This window comes from Pectinophora gossypiella, chromosome 14 (assembly GCF_024362695.1).
Source record: "Pectinophora gossypiella chromosome 14, ilPecGoss1.1, whole genome shotgun sequence".
NCBI classification, from domain to species: Eukaryota; Metazoa; Arthropoda; class Insecta; order Lepidoptera; family Gelechiidae; genus Pectinophora; species Pectinophora gossypiella.
In genome coordinates, this window is record NC_065417.1 from 5,884,709 (window position 1) to 5,900,663 (window position 15,955).

At 38.2% G+C, this 15,955-nt stretch overlaps 1 protein-coding gene across 3 annotated transcripts in view; it reads right to left on the reverse strand.

Annotated features, from left to right (window-relative positions):
* Window positions 1-15,955, reverse strand: part of LOC126372465 (protein phosphatase 1 regulatory subunit 16A) — a 65,103-nt gene that overhangs the window by 26,993 nt on the left and 22,155 nt on the right. For all 3 annotated transcript variants that reach the window (XM_050018242.1, XM_050018240.1, XM_050018241.1), the window contains exons 3-4: window positions 10,903-11,054; window positions 258-706 (exon numbers count right to left, since the gene is read on the reverse strand). In XM_050018242.1, coding sequence (XP_049874199.1) covers window positions 258-706; window positions 10,903-11,054 — 601 coding nt within the window. The remainder of the gene's footprint in view (window positions 1-257; window positions 707-10,902; window positions 11,055-15,955) is intronic.

Below are 15,955 nucleotides of genomic sequence, written 5' to 3' on the forward strand. Positions count from 1 at the left end.
GGGCACGTTGGTCCCGGCTATTAGTCGTAAAAATACCTCGACCAACCCGCAGTGGGGCAATGTGGTGGAGTATGCTCGATACTCCTTCCGGTTGATTGAGGGTAGGCCCAGCAGCGGGACGTATATAGGCTGTTTATGTTATGTTATTAGTTAAATGCCTAAAATAAAATCTTCACTCCTATATCCTATCATCGAACGGGTATATCACATAAGTCACCACATTTAAAACCGTAAAAGTAGAAAGATTCTCAACTTACCAGCGTAGCGCCCTGACTATCCCTAGGCTCGTCCAAATCCATTCCATTCTTGACAAGATCCGCGACATCCATCAACATCTTCATCTCCGTCGCTGCTCGCGTCTCATCGATCAGTCTCTGCGTTACTCCTCTTGCAGCCATCTCGCTTTCTATCGCATCTAGCGTTCTCTCTTCCTCGCATATATCGTAGGGCATATTTCCGTCTCCGTTGACAGCTAAGAGGTTGGCTCCCCGTTGTATAAGTATTCGGACTAGGTTGAGGTTGCCGCAGGTGGCTGCGGCGTGGAGTGGGGTCCACTTCTCGCTGTCTTCCGCGTTGACGTTTGCGCCGTGGTCGAGTAGGAGCCGCATCATGGCTTCGTTATTGTCTATGCAGCATTGGTGCAGCGCTGTGAGGCCGTCTTCGTTCGTCGCGTCTGGCGTGACGCCCCGGGCGAGTAGGCGGCGTACTGGAATTGTAAAGCAGATTGTCACTTTAATACTGTATCTTCTTATCGTGTGGGTTGTGAGGTGGAATACCAAACTCATCAACCCTGGTGTCAGTGTTATTATTGAGCAGCCAAATGCTTCTGACATGCAGTGGAGCTCTAGGGCAATGCGAACGGTGCGACCGAACCGGGCTCCGAAATAGGGCGGCGCCAAAATCAACAAGATTGGTCAACCCTGGCCTGCAGTCCCGTATCTAGAGGGGAGCAACTGGGTTTTGTATTTTGAGGGGCTAAGGGGCGTTACTTTGAGGTCTCGCACCACCTAAAAAAAATCTAGGGCCACCACTGCTGACATGACTATTGTAACGACTGCATATTAACATCAATGATTTCTGATTTCTGATCAGTAAGTAGTAACCGTGATTTTCTGATTTCTGGTCAGTAAGTAGTAACCGGGACCAACGGCTTCACGGCTTTAATTAATACTGTATAATACGGCAACATTTAATGTATGACTATCAGGCGCCTGTTTAATAAAACTTACAATTGTAAATTACAACGACAATTAGATGTACATTACGTAGCTAATATGAAACTGCAAAATATTCGTAATCACACACTCCGCAATGTACATCAAATTGTCATTGTAATTTACAATTGTAAGTTTTATTAAACAGGCCCCTGGTATAGTGTGGGTCTCCAGAAGAATTTAAGAATATCAACAAAAAGTGTGTGTGTGTGTGTGTATGTGTCTACTTTGAACCGCGTGCGTGTCTGAAACGATTGATAAATGTGGAGGAAGCAAGAGAAGTGTGTCAGAATCGAAGCAAATGGAATTTCATAGTCTCTGCTTACCCCGGTGGGAAATATGCGTGAGTTTATATATGTATGTATGTATCTATGTAACAAAAAATGTGACGTAATTCATTTTAGCCTACGCTACAACAGACGGGGAACCCCTGAGCTAAACATTGAACCAGAGATCCTAGATTTCCAGTCGGATGATATTAAGAATATGAATTTATTCCAACGGATGAAGTCGTAACAGAAACGCTTGGATTTGACTTTAACTACACATTATAGGCAGTACCTCATTAGCATACATCAAGTTGTGTAGGTAGGTGTATCGTTGCATATATCATGCAAACTAATTGTTAACGTATTAGCCTTATCACAATAGACCACATGTTGCGACATCACCTATTATTAAGTAGATAAATTATGTAAACTATTTTGAAACGATTACTCTCTAGGTGTAACATTGTAATTTATTATTATGCACTAGAGAGTGCATAATAATAATTAAAATTAAATAACAACTGTAAGGCAGAGGCCTTACAGTTGTTATTTAATTAACTGTATCCTATCACCCAAAGCATACAATAAGGAATAATACTACATATAGAACGCTGAGCTAGGTAGTTACTACATCCCCCCCCCTTCCTAACCCCCCCTCCTCCTAACCCCCCTTCCTAACCCCCCCCCCTCCTAACCCCCCCCCCTTCCTACCCTCATACTTTAGTCTTCAATCGTATGGGCGTCAGATGTCACACACACAGATGCGCGTGTACAATAACGTCAATGTGTATTGGCAGTGTAAAACGAGGTTTTTTGTATGAAGTGTCCAAAGTTTGCTTGGAACACACTGCTACTTTAGCAATAAGGTCGCCTTTTGTACTTTAATTTAATTTTTATTCCCGTGTTATATGTTCCTTCAAAGCAATAAGATATTGTGTATTGTATTGTAATCTTTTTATGTGATATTTTATTTTCCGTACATTTGTATGGTTTTCTAAGTTAGGCAAGATGAATGGAATAAAATGAAATAGATGAAACCTTTCAAACCCTTCACGTGTCTGTACGTTTGTCTGTCACAATCATTTATTTCAGAAACCCTATGATAGACTCACTAGATTCTTGAATTTCGCTCTTTTAGATAATTATGACAAAATTTATTGGTTCTAGGTTTATATTTATAGTGTTTATAGCTCATTATTGTTCTTTATATTTAAAGAGAAGCAATATATAGGTAGCAAAATAACTCTTTACATAATGTGATCCAAATCATCATCATCATCATCAGCCGTATGACGCCCACTGCTGGGCATAGGCCTCCCCCAAGGATCTCCACGACGATCGGTCCTGCGCTGCCCGCATCCAGCGGCTTCCCGCGACCTTCACCAGATCGTCGGTCCACCTTGTAGCGGGCCTACCCACTGAGCGTCGTCCGACACGTGGTAGCCATTCCAGAACCTTTCCGCCCCATCGGCCATCGGTTCTCCTCGCTATGTGTCCTGCCCACTGCCACTTCAGCTTTGCAATTCTTCGAGCTATGTCGGTGACTTTAGTTCTCCTGCGGATCTCCTCATTTCTGATTCGATCGAGCAGGGAAATACCGAGCATAGCTCTCTCCATTGCCCGCTGAGCGACACCGAGCCTCCTCACGAGACCCATAGTAAGCGGCCACGTCTCACTGCCGTAGGTCATCACTGGCAACACGCACTGGTCAAAGACTTTCGTCTTGAGACAATGAGGTATTTTGGACGAGAAGATATTCCGCAGCTTCCCGAACGCTGCCCATCCGAGTTGGATCCGACGAGAGATCTCTTTCTCGAAGTTGGACTTACCTAACTGGATTATTTGTCCTAGGTAAATGTACTGGTCTACAACTTCGAGTGTAACGTTCCCAACCTGAACTGGAGTGGGTGCGACATGGTCGTTGGACATAATTTTTGTCTTTGCCATGTTCATGCTAAGACCCACTCGTTGGGATGCGTTACTGAGATGCTCGAGCATGGTGTTCAGGTCTTCCAGGGTCTCAGCCATTAGGACTATATCATCGGCAAATCGAAGGTGCGTCAGGTACTCGCCGTTGATGTTGATGCCAAATCCTTTCCAGTCCAGAAGCTTAAAAATATCCTCCAATGCAGCAGTGAACAGTTTCGGAGTGATCCAAATATCAAGCAACAATTATATTTATGTACGCTTCTGCTATTACATTGTATTTTCACTGATAATACACGTGGTTTCATTACAAGATTAACAATCCAAGGGCACACGGTGGTTTGCATCAAAATGTCACAAAACCACAATTTCAAGCTAACGGATAATTAACGGTATGGACCCGTTTTATAAGCTCTCATATAAGCAGTTTATAAGCCATCGGCTAATGGCATTGCATATAAAGTAGCTACTGCAATATTATATATGACACGTGCAATAAAACATGGCCGACTTTACTGTCTGATGTATTAGCCGATAAGTAAATGTGGGTATCAGTTTGTGACGTAACTATTTTACTTTGGATCTGCATATCAAGTTTTGGTACCACCAAGGTATTACTGGCGTGAGAACTACGTTGCCAATCTGGACATACTTAATAAGCTCACGACTTTATCACAATTGTGGTAGATAGAGGTACATCCATCGCAAGATGAACTAATACCCACACCTCACCGAGCTTTCTGTTAGACCAATGTGATTAGACTTATTGGTACAAGTCCGGTATCAGAGTCCGAATCGGCGCTGCCGGATCACAGTGACTTTAAAAAATACAGGGTGTTAGTGACATCGTAACGAAAAAAAAAATGGAACGCCTATTTTATTGTACTAAAAACGATGGTGGGTGTTTTTCTTGTCGCAAATGTTTAATTAAGATTTTCAATTTTTACTGTGCCGCAATGTAAGTCGAACAACGCGCCACACAGACGCTAAACTTACGCGCGGCTACGTTACGCGTGTGAGATACGATGTTGATATCTAGGTAGGAGTTTTCATTCTCTTGTATTTAGATGCTTAGTAGTGGTTCAACGTTTAAAAATGTTGTTTGTTGAAGTAGAACACCTACTGCCACGATTTTTCACGCACGGTACCTACCTACCAGTTATTAAAACGTTCCTAACTTATTAACAATAAAAACTCTACTCTTGACTTACCTTAATTGTTATTCCTTCGGATGAAGTACCTAGGTAGGTACCCTAGAACATGTCACGTCACGTAGGTATGCAACATCGCGTTTCCTCCGCGGTAGGTAGGTATCACACGCACTCACAAACACAACACCTTGCTCTTTAATAAACATCAACAATCTTCCATACTTTTGCGCAGTAAATGGTCTATGATCTATCATCATAGTCGACACTACTCATTTACAGAATAAAACAAACACAAAACACTCACAAACACGAAAAAAATATCCTCGAAAAACATCACGCGATTCGGGTCAAGCTTAGTATTCGACTGAGCGGAAGCGCGCGGCGGCGGCGTTAGCGCAAAGCATCAAAGGCGCCGACTAAGGGCGCCGACGACGCACCGGCCGCGGCCGAGTCGAGCCGACGACTAGAGAGAGAGAGAGAGAGTATGTTTATGGTGCAAGTGACAGAGAAAGAAATAGTATCTGTTCGTATGCCTACTTTATTGGCGAGCGTTGCCCTTGACCCGTGCGCCGGCTATTCACCTGCGCATAGCTGAAGTTGTAGATACGTTATTATTATTATTGATGACATTGATAAAATTTAATAATTAGTAATTTTTATTTGTTTATTTTAAATGTGCGTTCTATGCAGCTTAAAACACAATATGGGACTGAAAAAAAACTATTTTTTTTATGAATTTGGCGACAGGAAACTTCACTTGATACCTATCAACTCAAAGAAATACCTAGTATCTGTTCGTAATGCCTACTTTATTGGCGCGCGTTGCGTTGCATCAAGACAGATCAAACAAGCCCTAACTCGGAGGTCTTGCGTCCCAGGATCCTTTAATTATGTCTTAGAACCTTCTTGGCCTATGTGGTCCAGTGGTTGAGCGATGGGATGCGGAGGGTCCGGGTTCGTATTCCGGTGGGGACATATCACAAAAATCTGTTTATAAGGCCTTTGGTTGGGACGTTACCGGCTGATCACCTGATTGTCCGAAAGTAAAATGATCCGTGCTTCGGAAGGTACGTTAAGTCGTTGCTCCCGTCTACTAGGTACTTATGTAAGCACGTAGCCGTTACATGAATATTGTACACAGAACAGGATAGGTTTAATTAGTTCGTTACTGATGATTTAACAATGAGATTTAAAACTACGAATAACTTAGTTCTTAGTACCTCGGTACGGTACCAACATGTAACAAGAAAAATAAGATCACTCCACTCGGACAATTTTTTTCTTTGAACATGCCGACATTGCCTACGCGACGGAGTTGCCGAACTATCGATAGGTAGATTATCAATTGTTGAACTTGAAAATTGTCTAAACTATCGAAAGTAGTGATAGTACATTTAGATCGATACTAGCGATAGTACCGATAGGTCTTGCTTTGTAACAATAATGGGTATTGATCTAAAAGATTTATTTATTTATTTATTTTCGATTTTTGTGTAGCGAGGTTTTGCGTAGGTACTTACATACTAAGTTGGTGGATGGTTGACATAGTAGGTAACTAATTACCTAATCTGTGGTGGTTGTGTTAGTTGGTTGTTAGTTATTCTAATGACAACAAAGAATACAATTATTTACTGTTTCAACTGTTTTAGGTAGATAATGGCCCTGATTCCTATGAGTAAATGAATGAATAACCCGGTCGAATCAAAAAGGTATCTCGCTGGTAACTTAATTCTGTCGGTTGTTTTAGATTTCTGCTTAAAATTGACGTGTATTCCATAAATTTTATGCCTGTTGATTATCCGTCCATTTAAGAATAAGAATAAAATAAATTTATAATTTACGATAGACAGAGAAAGAAATAGGATCGGTTCGTAGTGCCTACTTTGTAGGCAGCGCCGCCGCCGCGCCGCCGCCGGCGTGCGGCGCGGGGCGCGCGGAGCGGGGCGTGCGGAGCGGGGCGCGCGGCGCGGTGCGTGTGGCCGTTGACCCGTTCGAGCAGCTGTTGTCTCCATTACATCGAAAATTTTCGATAATTTGTCATTATTGTTTTTTTTATTGAAATTTGGGTTCTATGCAGCTAAAAGCACAATATGGAATTGAAAATAATTAAAAACAAAACTCAAAATTTCATGAATTTTGCGACGGAAAATTCCACTAGATATTAACTCAGAATCATGGTCTGAATCATCCCTTTCAGTATTCGTTACGATGTCACTAACACCCGGTATATTCAAAATTCAAAATCAAAAATTCAAAATTTGAAAATATTTATTTTTCAAAATTGGTTTCAAAACGTCAAAAAATTAAATTACATATAAGTAGCAACTATGTAACTAGCTGTAAAACTACTACCACATCGGAATCTGTAACGCGGAGGGAAACACGTGGCCAGAAAACGTCCCAGCACAGGGCCCTAGTCCTACTGTTTCATGTCTTCCTTTCATTTTTTGAATCAAACAGGTATTCAAATCACACATCTTTATTTGAGGATAGCTAAGATTATTGTGATTGCATGTGGCTCTTCCAGCTTCGTTGACTACCTATTCAAATAAGACACCATTTTCGAAACGTCAAAATTATATATAAAAAATGGCGTTTGTAAGAGAATACAAAACAGTGACGTCACCAATAAACGTGGCCAAACGTCGTACTTATTGCCGCGTAATGAAGATAAAAACTAGAAGCTCAAATATAGGCGGCAGCACTGTTGAGTGTTCCTAAGTTTTGACAGTTATGCATACTGTACGGTCACGAGCATTAATATGTATACACTTTGGTACCATGCCACATTAACTTTTTTGTCAAATTGAACTGTAAGTCTCACTAAATGTCAAATATGTTAGTGCGACAGAGTCCTAAAGTGGGTACATTATATTGCTCATGACTGTACAGCTAACATTCATGATACATTGCTATAAAATGTTGAATAACGTGGAATATATGCCGTCTGAAGGATGAGTTACGAAAAAGAAAAACAGCCAGATGGAAAAAAGGCAGTTTTGATTGAAAATAGGTCTTTAGGGAATAAATATTACAATATGATTTTGCAAGTTAAATGCTGGGCAAAGGGTTATAGTGTAAGAGTACAACCAAAACAATATGTTTGTTTACACAAATAGTATGAGGAACTGTCAAAATTTAAGAACACTTAACAGATAGCGACACTTCATGGGAGAAATAGTCAGTTATTACCCTCATTCATAATCAGAATTCGTCAATCCAAAAAATGAGTTTGATTCTTCATCAAATTAGATTAACTTCTATTTTATAACTTATCTTTGACTCGGTTATCTATCTCATTATGTGTTATGTGAGTTTATGAGTTGTATGTAGGTACGCCGTAAATCAAAAACAGTCGTAAAAACCTGGGTTATTATGAAGATAACGATGTTGAATGAAACACGAATATGACTTCTTTCATCTTTCTTAATGTCTAGACTTAATGGGATATTATTTTTAGCCTCATTATAACAAACAGTATAAGAAACACGATACTTTGATGAAAACAGCTTTGTTAGTTTACACAACAAACAAGCTACCTAGATGCGATATCCATTAACCTGTCATTTTAATTATCTACTGATATGCAACAACATAAGTAACATAAATTATTTCAATAACTTAAGATACTTATATAACATTTATAGTGTATAAATAAAGATTGTTTTTATCATAAGACTTAGATTTTTTCACGGTTGGCGTCAGACTGAATACTGCGGATCGCAAGGCAAGAGGGAAACCACTGCCCTATTTATCCCTGAAAAAGTTGCGTGGCTCTTAATTAGTGATGAGTCATCACTGATGACGCGTTTTTATTATACTATAAGTAGGTACAAAGATATAGAACACATCCCGTTGTAGGGTAGTAGATACATACGTACGGTCACGATTACTAATATACACTTTGAAACCATGTCACATTAACTTTTTTAACAAATTAAATCGTAAGTCTCATTAAATGTCATAATGATAGTGCGACAGGGTTCTAAAGTGGGTACATGATATTATTCATGAATGTACAATGTACATACATAAGACCACGCCTATTTCCCGTTGGGGTAGGCACTTCGGAATTCTAACTACGATCCTGACACACCACTTTCGCTTCATCCACTCCAGTCAAAGACTTCATGCATCGTTGGGTTAAAGTACTCTAGACCTGGCTTTTTTTAATATCCTGAATCTGATCGCGATATGTACGCCTAGGCCTTTCTATTCTAACTCTACCACTTACCGCGTTATAAATCTTTTTCGTGAGTCTATTTTCATTCATTCTCTCTACCTTAAAGCGTGTAACTTACTTGTGTGTGTGTGTGTGTATGTACGTTTGTGCGTGCATGCGTGCGTACCTTATTACTCTATGTCCAGTGATGAAGTAAGCAAATAAGATAGTTAGGGGGGTGGTAGATAAGGTAGGTTTTATAATACGCAGTCATTTAAATAGAGTATTTGTCTTGGTCGAAGATTAATTATAAAATGCTAATCTAGAAATATAAGCCAGTCTAAGATTTTTTTTTAATTAAGATGGGTTTGCTCTTGACTTCGTTCTTCCACAAGGAGAAGAACTTATTTTCTAATTTTATTTACGAATTAAGTAACAATAAGTACGACATTTGACGGCTTTTATTGATGACGTCACAGTATTTATTTATTTATTTATTTTTAGGGAAATTTACAGCAAAATTACACAAAATATACACAACTCTAAGAAGCTACATGCCAACAAAAAAATTTCCACATATATGAGTCTAAACAGTTAACTACATTTCATTTTCGTTTTCCAAAGAAAACTTTTGTTTTAACGTTTCATAAAAAGTATCTCATTTGACTAGGTTGTCAAGTAGTCTAATATCCACGGACATTTACATGCATTAGGTACAACAGTGACAAACTACTCTAAAAGATTATACTTATCAATATATCGATTGATCTCGATAACTTTATCTGAAGTTGACGGAATCTCTTTATTGCTATAAATAAAATGTAACTTGTGTAACTGGTGAAAGTAATCGGTATTCCACTGTTTTTCGTTTCAGGGATATGGAAAATATCTATACGGAATGTTAGTGATACCGTACCGAATACTAAAGTAAAAGTAAAGTAAAAAAGTAAAAATATAGCAGAATAATTTTAATTTATTTGAACTATTGTGAGGAAAAGACATTGACACATTACGGGTTTTTTACCCTCTTTGGTACTCCATGTTCTGCCAACCCCATTTGAGATTAAACACGTGTGTTTATTTTATGTTTGTATGAATCCCTCCGTAGTAAGTGGACAGATTCTCAGCTCGACAAATTCTCAGGTGGACGGATTAGCAACTGGACAGGATATTTACAGTCCATGACATAACGATAACCTGTTGTATACAGTCGTTTGTGCAATATTGATATATGATATGTAATGCATTATTCGATGCAATTTACAAGTCCCCGAAGAGAATAAAAACAGTCTCTATTTGCATAATGCAAACTCTTTGATAACAAAAAAAAAAAACACAATATATAGCATTGACAATGAATGTCATCATTAATAAAATTTATATTATTTCCGTTCGTAGCTTGTTATGGCGTTGTATTATAATAGTGTCATAAACTTGAATTAAATGATATAAAACTTAATATAACGGTAAAATTAACATCTATAAAATGTACCCAGAAAAACTAGATGAATGCAAATATCCATTAAAATTTCATAGGAGCTTGTTTCGTACGAAAATGTTGTAATAGGCAGCGTTTAGAACAATGGAACACATTTGGCCATCTTCTGTTATCTTTATATCAAAGGTCATAAATATTACGTTTTGTTATGAAATTAGATTTTAAGTAGGTGATGAATAAAGTAATATTTTTTTTCTTTTTACTTAAACACTAAGTGAATAGTTGCCTTATTTATTATTATAACACTATGTTTATCTTGATTAGTTCGCTTTCAGAGAGAACCCTGAATTAAGATGATAAGCTCTAAAAAAATCCCTGGAAAATACCGTAATCCCTTCCCTACGAAATATAGTACCTACTTCCTTAGAGTATTTATTACATAAAAGCTTAAAGTATTTTTTTGTTTTTCAATGACAGTTTTAGTAAGAGTACGCGTGCAGAAATCAAACTAATAATAAAAATAGTTATAAAAATATGAACAAAAAGTAAAATATAAATAGCCTATATACGTCCCACTGCTGGATAGCTCTCCTCAAAAACCTCAAGTATGGAGCATACTCCACCACGCTGCACTAGTGCGGGTTGATAGAAACATTTGGGTATTAGGGATCAAAGGCTTAACCTGCCTATACCTTTATTTTTAAAGAAACCTATTTTTATCGTTAGATAAGGTGAAGTGTACCTTCATCGATGTCATTCCTGGCAGCCGCCTCGAGCAACACGACACTGTCGTTGAAGAATATGCTCCTCTTGGTGCTCTTCTCCCGCTTGGCCTTCGAGCGCGCCCACTCCTTCTCTCTCTGCTGCCATAGCTTCAGCTGTTGCATGCGCCGTCTGGAAATATAACAGAATATTGATAAAAAAAAAACAAAAATACCGCAAGGAACCGGAAGGGTAGACCATTGCCCAGAAGAGACTAGATTAGATTGGATTAATAAAATAAAATTTGAAAAATATCAGCAATGGCCCCGATTCCTGTAGACATCGCCTAATTTTATTTTAAGTTATATCCGTCATTTTCATATCCGTCGAAAAGGAAAGGGACGGATGATTCACAGCTCTTAATTTTAGGAAGAATAAGTAAATGAATGAATAACCCGGGCGAATCAAAAAGGTACGTCTCGCTTGTATGCAATCCGTTTGACGTGCTGTCTACTTAACTGTGTCGGGTTATTGACTGATGTAAAATTTTTAGACGGTTGGTTTAGATTTGTGTTTAAAATTGACGTGTGTTCCATAAATTTTATGCTTGTTGATTACCCGTCCCTTTCCTTTTCGGCGGATAAGAAAATGACAGATATAACTTAAAATAAAATTAGATGGTATTTACAGGAATTAGCACCAATATCTCTGCTGGACTGTTAATAAAGAACAAAATAACACATAGCACTTAAAGCTCACGACTACATCCCAATTGGAATAGTCAGATGTACCAAGTATCTGAACCTGACCGAGCTTTCTGTTAGACCATTGTCATAGGTAACAAGTGGGTAGTAAGAAACAATATAGAACGCAATTATTGTCCATTTAACACCTCCAAATCATCCATCCTTTTCCTTTTCAGTGGATAAGAAAATGACAGGCATAACATAAAATTACGTGTCTCCCGGAATCAGCCATCTTAGAGCTGCTGGTTATCTTGTCGTGGTCAATGATTCAATCATTGATTGATTCAATCAGTCAATGATTCTGCACACCCCGCAAAGACTGACTATACTTCATTAAGTTAAATTGCATATTTTTTAGCATGACAGGAATATAGTATGTATACTATCCTGTCTGTAGGCCTAGCCTAATACTGAAAGAGACATAACTATCAGGAAAAATTATTGTTTTGACAGCTGTCAAATTCATACTAATTTAAGCGCCACGCTCTTTTCGGTGTAGCATTCCTCTCCATGCAAATTTTTAGGGAAAAATAGGGCAGTGGTTTCCCTCTTGCCTTCCACCCTGCAGTACTCTGTCTGACGCGAGTGGGATGGCGCCCAGAGTAGTCTATTTCAAAGCCGTACTGTCAAATTACTCAAGCTATATTTAACGGAGTAGATATAACAGTTTTTCTGACAGCGGCCCAAGTGAGTGTGAAATAACAATGGGAAATAATATTGCTTCCAATATTACTTTTGTTATCGTTACATAATAGTTTCGCTCTATCTAATCAGCTGATATTCACCCAATATTGAATAGGCCTCGTGTATATATTTACCGTTTACATAAGTGTATTGTATATTACTGAATTTACGACAGAACAATCTTGACATAAAACGTAAAATAATAGATTGTCTAAAATATTAGAACAAAAATTAACCCGACCAATTAGTAGATTATCTGTGAATAAGCAAATAAGTCGACGAATTGTTAAACCGGAAAAATATAATGTAGGACCTACCTATATATTAGCATGTGTTTTACCGTACCTAGCTAATTCCTCCGACTAGCAAGGTGTTTCTTATCAGTACAAGCGCTAATATTATTTAAACAGGTTCACAGAGAATCGTAAAACGCGATTACAAAAGCCTGTTATCAAGTTAAACGATTTGCATTTTCATGAACGACTCTATTCGCGTGTACCTAAACCTTAATATTTTACCTGCATAGATCTTCTTCTATCGTGTAGGTACTCCTCATCAACCCTGGTGTCAGGGTTACTATTGAGCCGCCAAAGTCTCAAAGTCCATATATTTACTTTACAAATAGTTTATAAGGTAATAAATTCAAGAAATGTATTTAAAACTTTATGATTGTCTACAAATATGTGTAGGTAGACGTTCTATTTTCAATTCTCTAAGTAAACCAAAGCATTAATATACTAACATTACAGTAACCTTTTAGGTAAACTCCAAAGATTTGAAATGCAAATACACAATAAATGAAACGTCACATACAAGCTCAAATTAAACATGAAGTTTTCATTTTCATATCGCTTCTAAGTGATAGAAAACATTCGATCCAAAAATATAAGATGCTAATAAATATACTCTACATTTGCGACGTAACACAGACTATAAAAAGGTTTTACTGATAGTGATAATAACTGGCATTACACAGTTCAGCGTACCGAAACGTAATCTTCTTGTTACAAGTTCAAGTTCTTTTACGAGTCAGATTAATATGAAACAGCGAAGTTTTTAAAAAAGAACGATATGAATGGTCTTTTCTAAGAATAATGGGTTATTTAGAGGAATTTCATTCTTTTCCTCCCATAAATACCTACTTATATGTATGTAATTAAAAGCCAACTTTACCATAATAGTAGTCATTCTCCATTATTGTCTATCAAGGGTCAATTCTTTGCCTTCCTTATAAGGCAACGTTCGCCTTCTCTTTAATTTGTTCCATGTCAACTCTTCTTGGTCTTTCCTTTCCTCTCTTTCCTTCTATGATGTTTTTCATAAATTCGTCGTATCTTATTAAGTGTCCAATCATCTTGCCGCTACTGTCCTCAGTAACTCAATAATAAGAATGGAGGATGCTACATCGACAGGAGCTTGACTCTTAAATTGATGATGATAAACATGCGCTGTAGTAAGTATGGGTAATGTTATAGTCACAAAATTAATGAAACCATTATATAATCACGACTAATTTCGACTTTAACTAATTGTTATCAGCATACTAGAGCTGGTTTCACAAATTGATATACAAAATGATTAGAATTATCACTTGATCAGGCGTTCGAGCCAGTTCGAGCTAATTGTACGCTTTCGAGACCAGATCTCTTTACGAGCGTGTTGCGACAAAAGCAGAATATTTTGCCACGGTCTGTTTTCGAAAACCGGTATCGTGAACACTTCTCGCGTCGTAAAAACGGTACTGGTGATTTAATTTTCGTAATCACATTTTGCATATTACGCTTAATCCCGCATAGGGGTCTTAACACTAAAATGTCATGCAATCGTTAAAAGTGAAACCTTGTTTTCACTTTTATTTGGCCGCAGAATGAACTGTAGGTATTGTGTTTCATAATACGGAATGAGGCTTAGCCGTACTTAGCTATAGCGCTAAGTAATGACTTAGCAAACTAGTTCATTAACTAGACTATTAGGTTTACGGAGATACGCTCATTAAAACCAGCCAGAATAGATTTACTAAATAGAAGGTCTGAAAAACGCATAGTTTGAATAACGTAATAGTAATTGTTGCAACAGAAAAAATGTAGAGAAAATAAAAATACCACTACTATAAGAGGTATTCGCAGCTTATTTTTCTGGTAATTTAATAGATTTTCTTCTTGTGCAATGTTTTTTTTCAGGCATGTTCAGTAAAAGGCCGCGACCTGGAAGTTTGCGAGCATCGGGGCAACAACAAAAGAAACGCAATGGAGTATAAACTGTTCCAAGTAGGTCGAAGTGTCTCCCTATTGTAGCGGCATAGCTTGCTCATCGCTCTGAAATCTGATTTAATTTACCTAGTAATCATCATCCCCTAGCATTATCCCGTTTTTCACAGGGCGCGCTTACCTAACCTGAAGATTTGACAGGTCCAGTTTTTTTACAGAAGCGACTGTCTGTCTGACCCTCGACCCCGCGAAGAGAAAACCAGCACAATACAGGTTAGGTCACATACCTCCGAAAATGCATTCTCGGGAATATGGGTTTCCTCACGATGTTTTCCTTCACCGCTGAGCACGTGATAATCATTTATGATCCAAACATGAATTCGAAAACAAATTCGACAATCATTGGTTTAGGCCTGTGCTGGATTCGAACCTGCGACCTCAAAGTGAGAGGCAAGCGTTCTACCAACTGGGCTACCACGGCTCTTCTTTTACCTAGAATCATTTCTTGAATAGTATTACCTAACTGCTAAAGTAAACTGTGATAATGGAAATCAATAGTTCCGAACACAATAAGACGTTTACGTTTCTACACTATTGCAAACTAGACGATTTCCGTAGAGACAGTTTTAAACAAAAAAGCAGGTTTAAAAGCGGGATTACGTTTTTGTTTCTCCACCCGCAAAAACTATTTTTCCTTGTATTTCAAGTTTTAAAACTGAATGACATGGCAGAATCATGTTGGAAAAGTGCCGGATTATTACTTAGGAAGTAAGTATGTGGGTATTTATTGTTTCTCTATCATCAGAATTACTTCTATCATGCCAAGTGTCGTCAGCACATCCAACTCATTGATCATTTATACCGTTTTGGGGCTGATGATAACATTTAGTGGAAAGCTTCGGACACTCCTACTTTTTCGCGTGATTGTTATGTATTCATATACATAACATAAACAGCTATATACTCCACTTCGATGCTCCACTGAGGGTTGGTGGAGGTTATGTTCAAAGGGCTTAAATACCTTTCAAATCGCACACCTTCACAGTCGCTTATTATTTCCTTTCCATTCTTGTCAAACTTCCTTGCCTCGTATCGCCGTTTTCCCGGCCAAGATCAAGTGAGCTGTATAAAATCGAGAGTAAACGCAAACTAGAGCTAATAGGTCAATGTTTCAAGGTGACCGCATAACGGCCAGGTGAAGGGACCGACTCGCGAGCCAGGAAGAAGGAGAAATGACTCAACTCAATCATTCTAATTACTTTCTCTTTTTGTTTCCGGAATATTGATTACTTCAGAACCCGGACACGAAGATATTCGTGACGTCATCTACGCGAAGTATGTATAGGTATCATGTTATATGAACTGTATCACCATTAAATACTAAACTAAAATATGACATACAAAAGTATTAAGGTAAGTACGACAGTAGAACACGAAAACAAGCATAATATTATGA